Source organism: Musca vetustissima, unplaced genomic scaffold (assembly GCF_032173495.1).
Source record: "Musca vetustissima isolate MV318-11 ecotype Yass unplaced genomic scaffold, APGP_CSIRO_Mvet_v1 utg8676, whole genome shotgun sequence".
Taxonomy (NCBI): Eukaryota; Metazoa; Arthropoda; class Insecta; order Diptera; family Muscidae; genus Musca; species Musca vetustissima.
In genome coordinates, this window is record NW_026877688.1 from 59,932 (window position 1) to 81,779 (window position 21,848).

The 21,848-nt window shown below is 35.2% G+C and overlaps 1 protein-coding gene across 1 annotated transcript in view; it reads left to right on the forward strand.

Moving 5' to 3' along the window:
• The first annotated feature begins 1,527 nt into the window (after positions 1 to 1,527).
• Positions 1,528 to 21,848, forward strand: part of LOC133322369 (putative uncharacterized protein DDB_G0271606) — a 49,838-nt gene continuing 29,517 nt past the window's right edge. The window contains 3 exon segments of the mRNA XM_061531371.1: positions 1,528 to 1,975; positions 1,978 to 1,991; positions 1,993 to 2,983. Coding sequence (XP_061387355.1) covers positions 1,528 to 1,975; positions 1,978 to 1,991; positions 1,993 to 2,983 — 1,453 coding nt within the window.

Sequence of the window (21,848 nt, forward strand, 5' to 3'; positions counted from 1 at the left end):
CGGCACTATGGGCCAATAATCCAATTCTTTGGCAAAAGTCATCTGATAACTTTGAGCTTTGCTCCAGTAAAATGTTATCTCATTGTGGGTCACGCTTTACAAAAAACATAAAGTCACGTTCTGAATATAACTTATTAAAAATAATGTGACTGTTACTGTATCTCCCTATTTTTTATACGCTTCAGCACACCGTGGTACAGGGTATTATGTCTTTGTGCATATGTTTGTAACAGGCAAAAGAAAACGAGATAGACATGTAATCACGTGAGAATATGCATGTAATCACTTTTTAAGTCGATTTATGCATGTCCGTCTGTCTGTCCATGTTGAATTGTAAAAAAGTAGAGGTCGAATTCGAATTGGATGTAAATTGGCACATTTTATTTATTTGGCCCAAAGACGAACCGAACCCTATTGAAATTAGGAAAAATCGGTTCAGATTTAGATATAGCTCCCATATATATATTCGTCCGATTTAAGGTAAACGGTGCACCAAAGTACCTATATATTTCGATTTGCACGAAATTTGGTATAGCGTACTGAATTAGATCCAGAATGATGTGTGCGAGAAAATCGGTTCAGATATATATTTTAAGGCAAATGGGGCACCAATGTTCCTATATATCTTTCGATTTGCACGAAATTTGGCACATCATATTGAATTGAGTCTAGAACGACGCGTGCCAAGTTTCGAGAAAATTGGGTCAAATTTATATATAGCTCCCATATATATTTTCGGCCGATCTATGGTAAATGGGGCTTCAAAGTCCCTATATATCTTTCGATTTGCACGAAATATGGCACAGGGTACTCAATTAGGTCCAGAGTGATGTGTGGTATGTTTCGTGAAAATCGGTTCAGATTTAGATATAGATTCAATATATATATATATATATATATACATATTTTCGACCGATTTAATTTAATTTGTATCATAAGTGTTAATTTGGCACTCATAAGTGTGGTTTAAAAATAAAAACCTGGATCTACTGACAGCATTTATTTGCTCAATATTAAATAGAAATAAAAAATATCGATGATAAAACTGATTGAAATGTGTTTAAACTGATTAAACGTATTGCATAATAATACTCTATTAAATGTTTTACAGTTCATAATAATTTTGAAAAAATAATACAAAAAAAAAAAAAACAACGAAACAAAAAGCACAACAACATAAATATAAAATAAACGCTTAAAATATCAAACCAATTTTAACACAAAAATTTGCTGTAAAATCATAAGCTAAGCTTTAGTATAAACTGACATCAAAACTAAAACAGAATAACAAAAAAACTGGTTTTCAGCACAAGCAATTTATTTTTTAAAACGAAAATAATTTTCAAACTTTACGGCTACAACGCATATCAGAAAACCAGCAAAGGAAAACAACAACAGCAAAAATGCAATAAAAACAAAACCAATTATTAAAATTTAACAACAATTAATAAATCAACTACAAAAAATCAACATTTTGACTACCTTGTACTAAAAATTTGAAAATAAAAAAAAAAACATTAACACAACATGGTTGGTTCACATGATTCGGGAACGTGTGACTGTTGTGGTACATCCAGTGGTGGCAGTACCGAACGCAGGCAACAACAACAGCAGCTACAGCGGGCACATTTGCAACCATTGCCGATACAACCAATATTACCAGCGGGCCCACCACCTCAAGCTGCAGCGGCTGCCCAACAACGTCAGCCCCAGCAGCAACAACAACCTGCTGCCGGTGGCGCCGCTGCTGCAGATAATCCAAGACCACCTGGCCAACAGGCAAGACCCCCACAACAACAACAGCAACCACCACAACATGTACAAGATCAACAGAATAATAATAACAACAACAATAATAATAACAATAACAACAACCCGCCTCCTGCACACGTCAATCCACAAAATTTGGCCCAACAACGTAACATTGCCCATTACGTCAATCAAGTTAATCTCCACTTAAATTTGACCAACAACAATCCGGAACAGGCGCCACCCCAGCAGCAGCAGCATCAACCACCACCGGCCCAGCACCAGCAACCGGCACATGCTCCACCTCCACAATTGGGCCGCGATTATGTCTACAATAACAATAATAATCACATTTATGTCAATCCGCATTCCTACGATACGAACACTGCCACCAGTCTAACCAATACCACAGCCTCACAAAACACTGCCACTGGATCAACGGCCCAGGCGGTGTCATTGCAGCATACCACAGCCGGTGGCAACACTGGAGGAGGTGGTGGCCATGGTGATCATGAAAACAACAATGGCTATGTCGGCGGAGGAGGTGGTGGTGGTTCAGAGGCCGGCGCTGTCGGTGGTGGTGGTGGTGGGGGAGATCTAACACGCCAACACACTTCCACAACCTTGAGCACACTCAATACATATCTCTTTCCCTGTGGTGCAGATTCGGCCGGCACCATAGGCGGTGTGACCTTTAATGGCAGCCACTCTTGCGATTTGGATTCGAACTTCAGTCGCATGGTTGCCGGCAGCAGTGATGCCGGTAGTTCGACCATAAGTTCTGGCTTGGGTTTTATCAACAAGCGACGCATAAAACGTCTCTTTGGTGTGGGTGGTGGTGGACCCTATGCTTCGGCTTTACGTCGGCGCAGTTCACATCTAATACAATTTCAAACTGCCGCCATGGCTGCCAAGAAACAACAGCAACTGGAACGAGAAGCGGCCGTGGCCTCAGCCAATGCTGCCTTCTACGAGCAACAGAAAAAGAAGAAGGAGAAGAAAAAACCACCAGGCCCAAGGCCACAGCAACAGAATCAGAATTCCCGACAAATGGAAGATCCCATGATGAATCGTCCGCGGCGTAATACCAACAAGAAGAAGGATGAACCCAACCCCTATGAACAGCATCTGCAGGCTCTGGCCGAACAACATGACAAGTATTCACAAACAAACACACTCAAAACCCAAAACTCTTATATATTTGCCTTAATTTTCAATATGGCTTTAAGCAGCCGCCCAAATACTACCACCATATTTTGCAATGCCAAAATCAAAACCCAAAACCAAAACTATAAATATTCAAATAATTTTAGTTGAAATATTGTTTTTGAATAATAAAAAAACGCTTTTTATCACAATTTTGTTGCACTTTTATTTTTTGATTTTTGTATGGAAAGCAGCTTCCATAAAGGCCAAAGGTTAAGTTCAAATTGCTTTAAAGTTATATTTTTATAATCAAATATGTTCTGTACATCTTTATATAAAAAATAGCATTTCGAAACGACAACTAACAATTAGAGTTATGCAAACAAAAATTGAAATTCCGCACCCTGTTACTGACACCTGTATCCAAAATTTGATAACAAATTTTTTTGAGAGTCTACTTACACAATTTCCATAATTTTTTTTGACAAACAAATTTTTGCTTAAATACGCAATTTTTTTCTTTAGTTTGTAGCTTTGAAAAAATCCAGTTTCAGCAAACGTCTTTAGCTTACACAAAATATGCTTATAGTAATTTAAAATAAATTTACAATATTTAAAAATTATTAAAAAAAGAATACAAAAAATTAACACAAATTTTGGGTGGGATATGAAGTAATTTAAGACAGATTTTTTTTATGAAAAATATCGTAAATATATTTTTTGATTATAGAACAGAGTACTGTGGAATGTGGATACCTTTTTCTATAAAAAAATCCACAGTACTCAAATTCTGCAGAAAAAAATTCCACAGTCCACTGTGGACTCTTTTTTCTATAGAAAAAAATTCCTCAGACCACTGTGGACTCTTTTTTCTATAGAAAAAAATTCCACAGCCCTCTGTGGACTCTTTTTTCTATAGAAAAAAATTCCACAGCCCTCTGTGGACTCTTTTTTCTATAGAAAAAAATTCCACAGTCCTCTGTGGACACTTTTTTTCTAAAGAAAAAAGTTCCACAGTTCTCTGTGGTCTCTTTTTTCTATAGAAAAAAATTCCATAGTCCAATGTGGACTTTTTTTTCTATAGAAAAAAATTCCACAGTCCACTGTGGACTCTTTTTTCTATAGAAAAAAATTCCACAGTCCACTGTGGACTCTTTTTTCTATAGAAAAAAATTCCAAAGTCCACTGTGGACTCTTTTTTCTATAGAAAAAAATTCCACAGTCCTCTGTGGACTCTTTTTTCTATAGAAAAAAAATTCCACAGTCCTCTGTGGACTCTTTTTTCTATAGAAAAAAAGTTTTTTCTACAGAAAAAAATTCCACAGTGCCCTGTGGACTCTTTTTTCTATAGAAAAAATTCCACAGTGCCCTGTGGACACTTTTTTCTATAGAAAAAAATTCCACAGTTCTCTGTGGACACTTTTTTGTATAGAAAAAAATTCCACAGTCCTCTGTGGACTCTTTTTTCTATATAAAAAAATTCCACAGTCCTCTGTGGACTCTTTTTTCTATAGAAAAAAATTCCACAGTCCACTGTGGACTCTTTTCTCTATAGAAAAAAAATCCACAGTACACTGTGGACTCTTTTTTCTAGAGAAAAAAATTCCACAGTCCACTGTGGACTCTTTTTTCTATAGAAAAAAATTCCACAGTCCACTGTGGACTCTTTTTTCTATAGAAAAAAATTCCAAAGTCCTCTGTGGACTCTTTTTTCTATAGAAAAAAAGTTCCACAGTCCTCTGTGGACTCTTTTTTCTATATAAAAAAATTCCACAGTCCTCTGTGGACTCTTTTTTCTATAGAAAAAAATTCCACAGTCCTCTGTGGACTCTTTTTTCTATAGAAAAAAATTCCAAAGTCCTCTGTGGACTCTTTTTTCTATAGAAAAAAATTCCACAGTACTCTGTGGACTTTTTTTCTATAGAAAAAATTCCTCAATCCACTGAGGACTCTTTTTTTCTATAGAAAAAAATTCCACAGACCTCTGTGGACTCTTTTTTCTATAGAAAAAAATTCCACAGTCCACTGTGGACTCTTTTTTCTATAGAAAAAAATTCCACAGTCCACTGTGGACTCTTTTTTCTATAGAAAAAAATTCCACAGTCCACTGTGGACTCTTTTTTCTATAGAAAAAAATTCCACAGTCCACTGTGGACTCTTTTTTCTATAGAAAAAAATTCCACAGTCCACTGTGGACTCTTTTTTCTATAGAAAAAAATCCACAGTCCTCTATGGAATCTTTTTTCTATAGAAAAAAATTCAACATTCCACTGTGGACTCTTTTTTCTATAGAAAAAAATTCCACAGTTCTCTGTGGACACTTTTTTCTATAGAAAAAAATTCCACAGTTCTCTGTGGACACTGTTTTGTATAGAAAAAAATTCCACAGTTCTCTGTGGACACTTTTTTCTATAGAAAAAAATTCCACAGTCCTCTGTGGACTCTTTATTCTATTAAAAAAATCCACAGTTCTCTGTGAACTCTTTTTTCCATAGAAAAAAATTCCACAGTCCTCTGTGGACTCTTTTTGTTATAAAAAAATAAACAATTCGTTGGTGGAGTTCGTGTAAATGTTTCCTTTATTTAATTTATATCATAACATTAAAATAAAATTAATTACTCTGTGCGTATGGACACAATGTCACATTGTAAATTTCGAATATGTCAAATACTATATAAATATATTTTTCCAGTTTCTACTTAAATAAATTGTCAATAATAATTGCAAAGCTTTTAACGTGCATGAATGCATTTTTGCCTTCTCTTCTCGCATTTCTATTATTGATGTTGTTGACCAAACGGGCGAACGTCCGATAGACAGACAGCCAAACAAGAAAAATTTATATCACAACATATTTGAAAATTCAACAATAACCGAACACACAAACGCATACTCGTCCCCTAGCAAAGCTTATGCACACAACCTGTTTGAAACCCGATACCACACAGAAATCGTTGTCGCTATCATTGTGTGTGTGTGTAAGTCTGTGCGTCGTTTGCTTCTATATGAATTTTTAAAATAACCAATAATGAATTATTGCCCATATTTAAAATGGTGATAAGGGTCATTATTGTCTTTACTCGGTAGCTGATTGCGGTTGTCGAGAATAACCTTATAAGCACTTACATTTAACCTTCGACCGACCACCAAGACATTTAATAAAATATTTATTTAGCACAAAATTAAATTAGTTATGCCGACAGACGTAGCTGCCGAAGCAGCAGCACCAATAAAAATGGCAAACAACATAGGCCAAGAAAAAAAGAAAATTGCAAAAACCAAAGAAAAGCCAACACGAATCATAAATGTTCAAAGGGATAGAGGATAAAGAGTGATTGGCTGGTGCATTATTGAATTTTCGTCAAAGTTTATTTTTTTTTTTTTTTTTTTTTTTTGTGTCGGTATAGATGACTACGGGGTACCCTAGATTTTTTCCCTACAGAAAAAAGTGGAAGAAGATTACTGTGGAATTTTTTATACAGAAAAAAGATACCACAGCGGACTGGGGATTTTTTTGCAGAAAAAAGTGTCCATAGATTACTGTGGAATTTGTTTCTATAGAAAAAAGATTCCATAGAGGACTGTGGATTTTTTTCTATGGAAAAAAGAGTCCACAGAGAACTGTGGAATTTTTTTCTATAGAAAAAAGAGTCCACGGAGTACTGTGGATTTTTTTCTATAGAAAAAAGAGTCCACAGAGTACTGTGGAATTTTTTTTCTATAGAAAAAAATTCCACAGCCCTCTGTGGACTCCTTTTTCTATAGAAAAAAATTCCACAGTTCTCTATGGACACTTTTTTTCTATAGAAAAAAGTTCCACAGAGGACTGTGAATTTTTTTCTATATAATTTAGAGCCCACAAAGAATCGTGGTTTTTTTTCTATAGAAAAAGCAGTCCTCAGACGACTGTGGAATTTCTTCTATGGAGAAGAGAGTCCACAGAGGACTGTGGAATTTTGTTTGTATAGAAAAAAGTGTCGACAGAAGGCTGTGAAATTTTTTCTATAGAAAAAATTGTCCACAGAGGGCTGTGGATTTTTTTTCTATGGAAAAAAGAGTCCACAGAGAACTGTGGAATTTTTTTCTATAAAAAAAGAGTCCACAGAGTACTGTGGAATTTTTTTTCTATAGAAAAAAGTGTCTACAGAGGACTGTGGAATTTTGTTTGTATAGAAAAAAGTGTCGACAGAAGGCTGTGGAAAATTGTCCATAGAGGGCTGTGGAATTTTTTTTTATAGAAAAAAGTGTCCACAGAGGGCTGTGGAATTTTTTCTATAAAAAAAGTGTCCACAGAGGGCTGTGGAATTTTTTCTATAGAAAAAAGTGTCCATAGAGAACTGTGGAATTTTTTTCTATAGAAAAAGGAGTCCACAGAGGGCTGTGGAATTTTTTTCTATAGAAAAAAGAGTCCACAGAGGGCTGTGGAATTTTTTTCTATAGAAAAAAGAGTCCACAGAGGGCTGTGGAATTTTTTCTATAAAAAAAAGAGTCCACAGAGGGGTGTGGAATTTTTTTCTATAGAAAAAAGAGTCCACAGAGGGCTGTGGAATTTTTTTCTATAGAAAAAAGTGCCCACAGAGGGCTGTGGATTTTTTTTTCTATAGAAAAATGTGCCCACAGAGGACTGTGGAATTTGTTTCTATAGAAAAAAGTGCCCACAGAGGACTGTGGAATTTTTTTCTATAGAAAAAAGTGCCCACAGAGGACTGTGGAATTTTTTTCTATAGAAAAAAGAGTCCACAGAGGACTGTGAATTTTTTTCTATATAATTTAGAGCCCACAAAGAATCGTGGTTTTTTTTCTATAGAAAAAGCAGTCCTCAGACGACTGTGGAATTTCTTCTATGGAGAAGAGAGTCCACAGAGGGCTGTGGAATTTTTTTCTATAGAAAAAAGATTCCACAGAGAACTATGGATTTTTTTTCTATAGAAAAAAAGTCCACAGAGGACTGTGGATTTTTTCTATATAATTTAGAGCCCACAAAGAATCGTGTTTTTTTTTTTGGATTTTTCTATAGAAAAACGAGTCCACAGAGGGCTGTGGAATTTGTTTCTATAGAAAAAAGATTCCACAGAGGACTATGGAATTTTTTTTCTATAGAAAAAAAGTCCACAGAGGACTGTGGATTTTTTCTATATAATTTAGAGCCCACAAAGAATCGTGTTTTTTTTCTATTGAAAAAGCAGTCCTCAGACGACTGTGGAATTTCTTCTATGGAGAAGAGAGTCCACAGAGGACTGTGGAATTTTTTCTGTATAAAAAGAGTCCATAGAGTACCGTGGAATTATAGAGAAAAAGAGTCCACGAAAGACTGTGGAAATTTTTTCTATAGCAAACATTTTCCACATTTTTTCACCTCCGCCTGTAGAGTACACATTTCAAAGGCGATAGAAATCAAATTGCTTTCATAAAGTCAATAAATATTGGTTGGCTTTGCAGTGGACGGCAACTACAACGACTAGTGTGCTGATTGCATTACGTGCTTGCTACCACAGAACATTGGTGAACATGGGGGCTTACCATCCTACCATCAGGATAAAGAAGACAACCAATGTTAAAATTTGGTGATAGGCATAACAGGTAAAATATGTCATTGCAAAAGACCTAGAAAGCAACTGACAGGAAAAGATAAAAAAATAACTGTAGAAAAAAATAAAAACAACACACACATAACGAAGAACGGCGAAAAACAGGCATGTCTCAATTCCCCATAAAAAAATATTGATCAAATAATTGAATTGGTTGTTGGTTTTTTGGTGTGGGCCAATGGGGATAACGACGATTGCCGGTGACTTGAGGTGTACACTGCTGGAGCCATTACAACAATAAAGAGAACACCAGAAATTTTTTGCATTGTACTTTTTGATTTTTTATTGTTTTATATTTTTTGTAATATTTCTTGATTGTAAGAAATATTATTTATTTTACCAATGGGAAATTTTGGTTCAGAATGGTATGTGTATAAGATTTCTTCACACGACCTTGTAAAATATTAAATCTTATACACCTTTAATTTTTTATGAGGAATAAATTTTATTGGCATATATTTAAAAACGTAGTCTTACAAGGGAAGTTACAAAAGAAGTTTACTACTCGGGCAGTCATTCAAATTTGTTTAAAAATGTCGGGACCTTTATATGGAATCTAAGTCATTGTAAATTGTCTACAAGCGGGTTGTTTATTTGGTAAACAGAAATAGCATATTGCCGACACTCAAGTTGATGAATGAATTATGAAATTAAGCTATGAACTCCAATGTATCGGGACTGTTGTATAGAAACCATGTGCAAGAAAAAAAAACTCAATATAAAATGTTTCAATCTACGAGAACCCGGACGGACACTTCGATGGATAAATTCGGTTAAAATGTTCAAATAGGAAACCGAAGCTCAAATCGTTTACAGTCCTCTTCAGTAAAATAGATAAAATATACATTTGTTATTTGTAAAGGGTAACGGTATTATGTATATTCATAAGATATGAGTAAACTAGTGCAGTATAAAATTGTGGACCGATTTTTAAGTTTTTAGTAAGAAGATTTTGATCCGGTTGCAAAATGTTGCCTAAAGTCCTCTAAATAAACAAAACGGACATATGAGAGATGCGCCAAAACTTTGGGAGACTTAGCCATGTATGACACTTTTTGTTTAAAGCTCTATATCTAAGTTCCTATATAACACATATACAAATGTTGTAGCTGGTTACTGTTCTTTGATACTGAATTATAAAAATGTTTGTACCAAAAACTAATAGGAAATTAGTACCAATTACCTATTTTGACAGTTGTGTCAAAAATGTCATATTCGACGAGGGTCAAGCCCATAAGCAAAGTCTGTTACATTTTCTAACGGCGCATAAAATATTAACAACAGCCGACTTTTTTTTTGAAAAACATACCCAACACCCTAAAATCTCTAAAAAAGTGGTATAGAAAAACATACTTAAAATCCCTAATATACTGAATATAGGCCACAATTATAACCCGAACATCACGAAATTTTACACTGAGAAAAATCTTAATTTTTTGTATTTTTTGCGAGTCGATCTAACAGAACAACACAACCCACGGTGAAGGGAATCTGGACAAGCAATTAGAAGGGCTGTACTAAATATTTGTAATATTTGTTGACCTCTTGTCGGTCAAGAGGGTGCAAATATTGCGAAATATTGCTCAATCTCAGAAAATAGAACTACAGGAAGTCAAATTTTCGTAGAAGTTGTCTAGAGTTTAATATGGTCGGCCCCGTCCGACTATACTGCTTCGCTCACTGGTTTTTTAATCAATCTTTTTTATTAGCATGACTGTTTTGATGAAGATCGATCAATATTTAGCGGATCAAAGTGACCCAGACTTTTGTGTGAAAATTTTTAAAAAATTCAAATTCCAGCATTAGACAAGTCCCCTTTGAAGTCCCCTTGTCGTAGGTACTCCATAATCTTGGTGTTGACCGCATTTAACACTTCCTTATTGGTCTCCTTCTTTAGCTTACCGGACGCGCTATACCCGTCGATCACTGCATAGCAGAGCTCGCCTCGATAACGTTTCCTGGCAACCTTGGCATTAGACGGCGGCTCCTTACCATCCGTTGCTGTCATGTTTCTCTTTCGCAAATTTCGGTTGGTCCTTTTTTGATTCCCGGTCTTTGCGGTAGATTCCGACTCAGCACTTCGTCTGCGCTCGTCAGTGGATTCTCGTGGCAGTCTCCTGTGACGCTGTTTTGACTCAGCTTTCTCTTATTATCGGTCGCCGGGAAGCTCTTTTTCTTTTTGGCAGATTTGACATTCTCCTGCTCATCCGGAGACCTTATCCTCTTCGCCGCTTCCGCAGAAGTGGAGGGAAGGTCAGGCTTATCCTTTTGAGCCTCTGTTGGTAGCTCGCCCTTTTTGTTCATCCGGTTCATTCTGGCCAACTTCCGCCTTTGTGCCCCAGACAACTACTTCTCCCTGGTTGTGAGGTTGGCGACATCTTTACTAACCTCCTCCATCATCTTGTCAGCCTCTTCTCTCTTCCGACTCTCCAAGACGGTTATGTTTGTCTGAATATTATGATCAGGCTGCAAATAAAGAGCAGGACTCCTATGAGAGAGCCATTATGAAGTTACATTTAAAATGGCAAACAATCATACAATAATACGGTGCATATTTGGCCCTGACATCCGGAGACCTTATCCTCTATAGTTCATTTAAAAAATGGATTTCTTTTTCCACAAACTAATATTAGCAACAAGTTTTTTTTTTTTTTTGTCAAAATATTCAGTAAGACTGCATCTAAGGAGTACTTCGTCAAAGGCAAAATTACATCGAATTTCAACATTAGTTACAAAAGAAACGTTTTTTTTTAAACTCGATATTTATTTGTAAAAAAAGTATTTCTAATTTGGGTATATAAAACTTTGTTCTTCTATTTTCATCAAATTTGAAAATTACAAAAATTGCAGTAGGGTCCTAAGAAACTTTGTGCCCCATACAAACTGGGGACTTCTGAAAAAATGGTTGTGAAATTGACGTCCATATTTATTTATATTTATATAACCTCTTCTATATCAATATATTGTCAGTCAAATCCTCTCTCTGGAATGTATAAAAACCATTAATGATTTCTCATAACGGTTATGTTTGTTATGATTATTATGATCAGACGACCCAAGTGAAGACAAAACTAAGCAAATCCTAACGCTGAACAAAAAATAAATACGCCGACTGACGGGAGTTCTGACGGGACACCTCGGCCTGAAGGCACATCTACTAAAGATTGGATGCGAAGGAAGTAACGAGTGCAGAGCGTGTGGGGAAGACAGTGAAACGCTGGAACATTTCCTATGCCATTGCCCAGCATTTACATGCCTTCGGAGACAATTCTTGGGAAATGACACTCTCCACGGACTAAGCGATCTGAGGGGAACATCGGAATCCGAAAATTCCAACGGTGTTAGAAAGAGTACATGTCTGGCTCTCGTATGAACTAGGATTATTGACTTCGCTCTAAAATTAACAAAATGGTGGACCTTTGGAAAAATATTTTTGGAAAATCACCGATTTTTTACCAAAAACCAAGTTAAAAAATAAGGAAGATCTTCACCGATTGGCTTTATCCTAGTTCATACGATAGCTATACACTCACAGAGAAACGTGTAAAAATTTGAAATTGATTGGGTTATTAGTTTTTGAGTTATCGTGCCCGCCATTCGCAAAAGAGAAAAGCGCGTTTAAAGTTTGAGAAGCCCTTTAGCCGTCATTTGATGCTGACACAATAAATCGGTTATATCTTCAAGAGTTCTTGAGATTTTCACTTGAAATTTTGTAGGGACATTCTTTAATCAGTGTAGATTCGAATTATATCAACAAAATGTTTGACCCCGAGAATGTGGGGGGGGGGTCCCCTTAAGTGTATGTCCTTCTCATGTTGGACATGTGGTGGTATCATCCAACCCTCTTTTCAACCTAAGCTAACCTAACCATATATATTATATTCCGATTTCTCTTGTTCAGTGACTTATACTAAAATTTGATGAAGAGTATTCTTGTCCTTTATACCATCCTTCAAAAACGACATCTAAGGGGATAAATTGGCATAAACTCGGAGTAATATTGATTTTAACCTTAAAATGTGTTTTCCTATTTTTAAGATTTTTGACGTTTATGCTGATTTTCGAGTTTGGATATATTTTGAGACTTATAGTCAAACATAATGGGGAACATTGTTGTAGAATATTCTGACCTCCTATAACCTCGTTTTAAATGAGTTTTAAAACATTTCTGGAAAAGAGGACTGAGAAAAGGTCCCTTCAGAGAGTCGACTGTGTGGTTAACGTATTAGACAACAACATTCATCTCAGTAATATTACCACTACCATATACCTACAATTCATGGATATCGAGAAATCGTAATCGGCAAATCCACGTATTTCATTCCCAATTGTTTTCATACTTGAGTGCCCTTAAATAATTGGCGTTAAAAATCACGGTTCTTTTTTGCCTTGGATATCCTGTTAATTCGTACATAAATTCCAACATTACACGATTTATAAATCTTTTCCCGTTTCCCTTACGCCCTAAGTGATAAAAGTGATTAATATATTTTTGCGGAAGTGCTGAAGTCGTTGAACCTTTTACATATAGCTACCCCAATATATATGTGTGTATATTGTTCGTTCGTTTTCAATTTCCTGCATTGAAATAAAACGAAAATTTTATTTTTGGCATCCTTTTGTACGTTTATTATAATTTCTGATTTTCTCTTCCATTTGTTGTGAATTGTTTTAAGAGCCTGAAATTTTTTTTGTTTTTGTTGCAAATTTGTTGGTTTCATTTTTTGTTTCCGATTGTTTGCAGACAAAAATTTCGGTGCCAATTTTGTGATAGAATTTTAATGTTTGTGTCTGCTGAGGAGTATAAAACTGTTTTAGCATCCTCTGGCCCTTGTGTTTCCTCTTGTTTTGAGTGTCTGTCTGTGTGTGTTATTTGCTCCTGTTCTTTGGATTTTACTTTTTTTGGCTTTGTGTTTTATTCTTCTCCTTGCTGTTTCGTTTCCAGTAAAATTTATTATGCTTTTTATGTCTTTTTGCTGCTGATTCAGTTTAGTTTTTTTCAGCGTCTATTAGACGCCATCACAAAGTTCAACAACAAGCCTCAAAGGTTTAATTTGTTAACTTGATTTTTTTTTGTTTTGCTTATTTTAGTTTGGAGAGATTTTGTTTGCAAACTTTTGGAAGATGATAACAGATGGAGTCGAGTTTTTAAAGGGGAATATTTAAATAAATCCTTGCCACGTTCAAAAAATATTTGTTTCAACGAGAGACGTGTAATAACAAATGTTTCACATCACGTGACTTTTTTTTTTTTTTTTTTTTTTTGAAAAAAGTCTATCCGCACATTATTCACATTAGCTTAAAGGCCACTGCGAAAATGGGAATATGTAATGGAGTTGTTTTGAAATGAATTATTCATAATACATACAGAAACCAAACAAGAATTTACTTTTCTATTTACAAAGTAGTTTTGCATTTCAAATCGGTACTCCGTGTGGTCTATTTAGCATGCCAATATACATATATACGTGGTAAGGTAAGGTATAGAATAATGGGTATGCGCGAAATAACCCGCTGGTGGTCTCTGTTGTTTATTACTTATCTGATCCGCAAAATAATAACTACAATGTGTGTGCTTGTGTGTTTTACCACCTCCCACGGTCAATCTAAAAATTGTTGGAGTTTCATGGTTATGACCTGTTTACCTTAAAAGGTATAATAATTTTGCTGTTTTTGTTTTCAGTTTCGAAATGGGTGAAATTAATATCGTATTCTTTACTTTGGGTGTTATTAATGTAATTTATGGATCGATAATTTGAATTAAGAGGGGATTTAATGGTAGTAATGGATTTAAAGTGAAAATAAAAAATGAGGAAATCAAAATCTACACCACCATTAAATAAACGATGGGTATTTTGTCCCCCATTTAAATGATATGAGTCGGTTTGAACCGATTTTTATTAGAATTTAATACAAGTCATAGTCTTAGTCTTAAATTGGTCTCCAAAATTTATTTAAACCGTGAATGAGGGGTCTATTCACACTCTCAAAAAAGTTTTTGTTTTCATTTGTATTTAATTTGAACCTATAAATTCTTAAGAATGTCTTAGAAGAATGTCTCTTGAAGATTGTCAGTATCAAATTCAAGCGACGGAAAGGGTGATTCTCAATCTTTAAACACATTTTTCTCGAAACAGAGCTTTACGAATGGCGGGCACGATAACTCATAAACTATTACTTTAATTGGTTCCAATTTTAACACGTTTTTCTGGACCCACATAGCTATCGTATGAGCTAGGATAAATCCAAGAGGTGGAGATATTCCCAATTTACTTGTGATTAAAAAAATATCTTCGCCATTTGCTAATTTTCGAGCGAATTCAATAATGACGCCAAAAATATTTATCATACGCCTTAATAGTGTAAATAGTTGATGTTGCATACTTTCAGGGGTAACTGGCATTTCATATATAACTTGAAAACGAATATAAAAAACACATAAATTATTTTTTAAGCCAGTAAGCGGAGCAGTATAGTCGGAGGGAGGCCAACCCATATGACACCCTACACAACTACCACTGAAGTCGAACTTTGTGCGGATCTATATTTCGAACCTGGACTATATTTTTTGATATCTGCTCTCTTTTGGACCGATTAGAGGTCAACAAATAATCTTTCTTACCCTGACAATACATTTGGTTGGAAAAAAATCCATTATTTTTATATGAACTATAGGACTTTATTTAACATGCTTTGGAAAGTCCGATTTGAGACAAAAATGCACCATTTTGTTGTATGATTTGTTGCAATTTTAAAGGTAACTTCATAATGCCCCTCTCATAGAAGTCCTGTTCTCTATTTGCAAAAAACTCTAGTAGTCTACTTTCACAATCATCCCTAGATATCAATTTTTTTATTATTATCGAAATTTTGCAATGCAAGAAAAAGATAATAATCGTTTGGCGCCAAGTCCGGGCTGTATGGCGGATGCATTAAAACTTCCCAATTAAGCTTCCGGAGTTTCTGGCGTGTCACTGTAGATGTGTATAGGCTAGCGTTGTTCTGGTGGAACACGACAACTCTCCTGTTGGCCAATTCTGGCCGTTCCTTGTCAATTGCCATCTTCAAACGGTCCAGTTGTTAACAATAAACATTAGAATTTAGCGTTTGGCTATATTGAAGTAACTCATAATAAATAATTCCCTTCCAGTCCCACCAAATGTATAGCAGAACCTTCCTGGCCGTTTGTCCTGGTATGGCCACCGAGGTGTTTCACGCTCTTTGACCACGATCGTTATGGCACAGGGTTATCGTATGTGATTCATTTATCATCTCCAGTCATCATCCGTTTAGGAAATGGGTATATCTGGAAATTCGATGCATCCTATTTTTTCTGTTAATTGGTGTGGCGCCCAAACATCGAGTTTCTTTTTGAATCCAGCTTTGTGTAAATGATGTTACGACTGCTAACATACCGGTCAATTTCGATTATTTCTCCGATTTCATCGACATTTTCCACAACCTAGTCTGATCAATACCGAAAATAATATGTGTCGTCCTTGACCCCACTGGAACTTTATGCAAGATGCCATAGCTATCAGGGCTATATTTCCGCCGCCTTGTATAGTTATGTGTTAATAAATAATATCAGAATACGTAGAAACCCGTAGCTATTTAAGTGCAACTCCAACATCCGAGTATTACATCACTATAAAGTGCACCAAGTTCTCTTGAATATATTCTGTGTCCTTCAGGAGTAAATATATATACACCATATAATTTGTTAAATGTTATTAATTTTCACACAACCGCTACATATTGACCTATTTTAATGAAAAAAGCTATCCTTGTTCATTGGTCATAATTGTAGCCTCTAAGCAGACCAGAAAAAAAGAGATAAAAATAAAGTGTTTGATCCATTTCATCCAGTAAATTTTAACCGATCATTACCAAAAAATAGACATAAACAAATATTGGTATTCTTTGGCCAGAATCGGTCTTATATTCAAAATTTGTGACGACTGGTCCATAACTGTGGCTTGTAGCGTGTATAGAAATTATAATGGACAGATGGGCGGACACACTTGATTAGATCGGTAGCTAGTCGAGTATGATGATCGGTATACTAAACGTGGGTCTAGGGCCAATATTTCGCGGCGTTACAAACTTCTGAGGCCACACAAAGCTATAATACATTTACAACATAGTTGTATAGATTATGAAAAACCCGCGCTTGTAGAAATACCCTGGAAAATGTTTGTAATAAAAATATCGACATATGTAAATATTTTTAAACAATAAAAACAAAGACACGTTTAGTCCCTTTTGGAAAATTTAATTGAAGAAAATATTTCCATTACCAGATCATATTTGCAGCAATCTATTCTCTATCATTTTCAAGAATTTCTATATGGTACTCGGTGTCGTATGACTAAGAACACCAAATATATAAATCATACTCTTCAATACTGTCTAATAGCTATTGTTGCATACTTTTACTAGGGAATTAAGTGAGCATCGAGAATAACATAACAATGTCTTTTTACCTAACCGTTTACCGATATATTCTTTTACAGAGAATATATATGGGGTAGTTTCCAATTTATTTTGAAAAAGTGCAACATTTTATCAAAATATAACAAATTAGAGACAATTTTTTACAAATAAATATCGAGTTTATAAAAACCCTCTCTTTTGTAACTATAGTGAAATTCAATGTCGAATAGTTTTGTCTCCGACCAAATAATCCTAAGATGCAGTCTTATTGAAGATTTTGATACATTTCGCCAAGGTGTTTAATTAACACTTACTGAAGTCAACAACGAATTTAATCTTGTTCAGTGATTTATAATAAAAATTGATGGAGAATTATTTTGTCTTCTATGTCATCCTTCTAAAGCGACATTTAATGCGAAAAATTGGCACAAACTCGGAATAAGATCGGTTTAAACCCTAAAATGAATTTTCACATTTTTAAATTTTTGGATTTTCGAGTTTTGATCTATTTGAGATTTATAGTAAAACGTTATGACGAACATTTTTGTAGAATATTATGAACTGCTACAACCATGTTTTATGGTGCAAATTTTTATAGAAAATTCTGACAAAACAGACAAAAAATAGATAAAGCTATCGATCACATTTATATATGTATTTTTATCAAAAACATCATATCCCCAAAATGCAAGGTTTTGGAGAAATCCTTTATTGTTACCCCTTTTTAGGAACATTATGTAAAATTATGAGAAATGAGAAATTTTGTGTTGTTATCGGCTAGTTTTATAACATTTTATACGATTGAGTTTATAGCAAGTTCAGTTTAACTGATTTAAAAATAAAAATTTATGTAAATTTTACAAAAATCTTTTAGTATACCAAGGCATATGGGTAGTCCTTCAATGCTGCAAATCCCCGTGAGTAGTTTTTGTGTTATATGGTGTTTATATTCTGATTCATTCATCAATATATTATATGGTTATATAGATATATAATCGAACTGTTAAAACATATTTCAAGAAAAACCGCAATCAAAATGCTCTTCAATTGATGAAATCGTATGCCTATTTTTAATAACACCACTTCCAAATCTACAGAGATTTCTTGTATTGTTTGTTGCTATTTCGAAACAAATAAAATAACAATAATTTTAATGATTCCCAATCACACAATTTACGCACGCAGAGAATATAAAATCAAACGTAGATTGTATAAAAAATAACAACAACACAATCGTTGACATTGACACAAATGTTTGGCCCACAAGTTGGTATATAGCGTAGTTAGCATTAACAGCAACAACAACACCAGCAACTAACAACTAACAACAATAGTTTTCAACACGCAACGGTAATAAACATTGAACTCCCTATTTGTGTGTTCGTTTCTAGTTTCACGAGCCTTTACAATAAAAAGTTTTGTTAACATACTCCGCAAAAACCACACACACACACATATATATAAATTGTGTTTACTACCCATTTATATACACACACTCTACATTGCAATATATATGGATATGTATGTACATTTTGTTCAAAATTCACTCTACTATTACAATCAACATTCTGCTCTCTTCATAATTGTTATGCGTTTGTTGTTGTAGTTTTTCTTGTTTGGGATTGTATTGGCGATAGTAATTATTATTTTTTTTTTCATACAAAACTTTAAACGAAATGAACAAAAGAATGCCAATAACACTTAACATAGCAGAAGTGTGTGTGAGTGTGTGTTTGCTAGTCTGGCGTCTGTATGTGGTTATGGAGGAGAGCATAAGTAATATAAATAAAAATAACAATTAAACGCTATTTACGAAGGGTGGTATACTAAGGCAATAATTTTTAATGTTATTAGAAATTATTATGCATTATATATTTAGTATGTGCCTGTTTATACCTTTCACGACAAAACGTCTTTTGGCAGCATAATGACTGAGGTGGTGAGTGGTAACGTATGCGTATACTTTCTTTTTAAATTATTTTACCGCAAATTACTTATACGCTACAAGGTGTACTACTATTCTCAGGTATTACTAAAACAATTCTTTCAGTTCAATTTTCAATTTCAATTTTTCAATTCAATATTTATTATTTGAGAAGTTTTATTTCAATACATTTTTTTTTAATCCTCTGGAAATGGGGTTTTTATAGTCAATTTTTGCTGTTTATAAAAATATATCAGAACTGTTTTCTATAAAATAAAATTAAATAAGTTTGGACTGTGTTTTTTTCTATTGAGAATTGCTAATTAGGGATCTGTTATCTAGGTTGACGCGGATATTCTCCGCGGAGAGATAACACGTCTTCTTTGTTCGTGGTGCATTTATGCACAGTAATTTATGAATATAACCAATGAGCGGAGTAGTATAGTAGTATAGTATTACCCTTCAAAACTACCACGAAAAGCAAACATTCTGCGGTTCTCTATTCTGAGCCTGGGCAATATTTCGTGATATTTGCACCATTTTTACCGATTATAGATCAAAAACTCCAACAATTTCTAAGCCTAGCATATTTTCCAACATTTTTTTCTTGAAGTGATTTTTTACGCCTCAAAATAAAAAATTGGTCGCCTTAGGTTTTGGTTGATTTGACTCTCGGAATATTGACCGATCATCGTCTAAACAGCCGCTCTAAGTATTTGGTCAGATCCCCCTTGTAAAATATGCGATGTTCTGCATATAATAATTGCCTCAGGAGCGACTAGAAAATCTGACAAAATTAAAGTTTCAGTTCAATGAATACCCTGAATGAAATCTCAACTTCACCGAAAAGTATAGGCGTCGTCCTTGACCATAATCGGAACTTCATGTACAATTTCAAAGCGATCAGCGCGACATGTCCGTCCTCTAATGGAGTAATAGTTATAGTATGCACATAGTCACCTTACGTATAACTCCCACATCAGAGTACATACAGCCATATAATTGGTATCAATTTGAAGGTCAACAACTCCTCTTGGATATACTATCAATTTCTAGGGTATATGTCCTTCAGGAGCAAGTATATACGCCCCAGAATAAAAATTTTGTAATTTTCACACATAAATCAGGGTCCATTTGACCCGCTAAATATTGACCGATCTTTATCAAAACAGGCATGCTTTTTCTTTGGCCCGATCCCTTTAGCGATGTAACAGCGGCCTCTGAAGCGACCAGAAAAACCGACAAAAATTAAGTATTTGGTCCATTTCATCCCCTAAATGCAAAAAAATGCAAAATTTCGTGAAGATTGGTCCATAACTGTGGCCTGTATCGTGTTTACAAATTATAATGGACAGACGGAAGGACGGACACACATGTCTAGATCGACTCATCTAGTCGAGATATGACTGGTATGATTGGTATACTTAAAGGTGGGTCTAGGACCAATATTTCGCGGCGTTACAAATTTTTGGGTCTGCACAAAGCTATAATACCCTGACAACATAGTTGTGTAGGGTATAAAATGTGATCCTTAAGAACTAAGTATTACAATATGACTTAACCTATCTAAGACTAATGTGTAAAAGAGAGAGAGAGAGGTTGCATCTGCCATAACACATGGAGTGGACACACACATTTCTTTATCTGATATGTGGCAAGCACACTAAACATGCTTATCATTCTGTATTGAAGATTACTCCCCGTAATCTCACCCAGACATTCCACATGTGGCAATAGAAAATTCCTATCTTATTCCTGTGTACACATATTCGACCAAAATAATATCTTATCTCAAGTGGACTGTATACAAAAATAGATCCCTGTTTAACTAAATATTCTCTCCTTTAGACAAGAGACCCACAGCAAGACACTCATTATCTTTATTATTTAAAAACCCTGTTCGCTATGTGAACAAGAATTTTATTTTTAAACCTTGAGCATCGTCATTTATATATTCCGCAGATAAAGTCCCTGTAAGAGATTATTTTTAAATCAAATGCTCTCAGTTATTTACTTACTTATCTGGCTTATGACAGAACTTTCGTTCCATAAGCCGAGCTTAGAAAAGATTTACAGGCGCGTCGTTTTTCCAATTTGTGCAGTTTTCCCAATTTGAAAGACCATTTTCGGCGATTTTGTCTTCGACTTGATCTTTCCAACTTGTTCTTGGCCTTCTCCTTCCGTGTGAACCATCAGCTGGTTCGCTTTTATATGCCGTGTGGGCTGGGGCATCTTCATCCACTCTCACAACATGATCTAGCCAATGTAGTCGCTGCAGCTCAATGCTTCTAACAATGGTAAAATGTCATGGTTCATTCGACGGCGGTATTTACCATCAACGCAGATCGGCTCATAGATCTTTCGGAGAAGTTTTCTCTCAAACACTCCAAGGGCTGCCTCATCTGCTTGCGTAAGAACCCATGCTTCAGATCCGTATAACAGCACGGGTAGTATCAGCGTCTTGGAGAGTGTGAGTTGGGTCTGGCGGGAGGTTGCCTTACTTTTGAGTTGTTTGCTTAGACCATAATAGCATCGGTTGGCCATCACTATCCTTCTCCGAATTTCAAAACTGATGTCATTCGTTTTATTTATGACGGTACCAAGGTATATAAAATCTTTGACTAGACGTCTTGCACAGTTGATACCATCAGCATGGTCTTCTCGCCGTTTACTGCCAGACCCACTTTGGCAGACTCCTTCTCAATTTGTTCCAAGGTGGCTGTTACCGCTCTCAATGTTCGACCCATTATGTCGATGTCATCGGCGTAGGCGAGGAATATTTGTTATTTGTTGTACAGAGCGCCATTTCTGTTCACTTTTGCCTCTCCTATGACTTTTCCAGCAGGATGTTAAAAAGGTTACACGACAAACTATCACCTTGTCTGAATCCTAGTTCGGTATTAAAGGGCTCCAAGAGGTCCTTTCCGACTATAACTGCTGATCTTGTGCCTGTTAAAATTATCCTGCAAACGCTTATATGGCTTTAAACGCCTCTGAACGGATA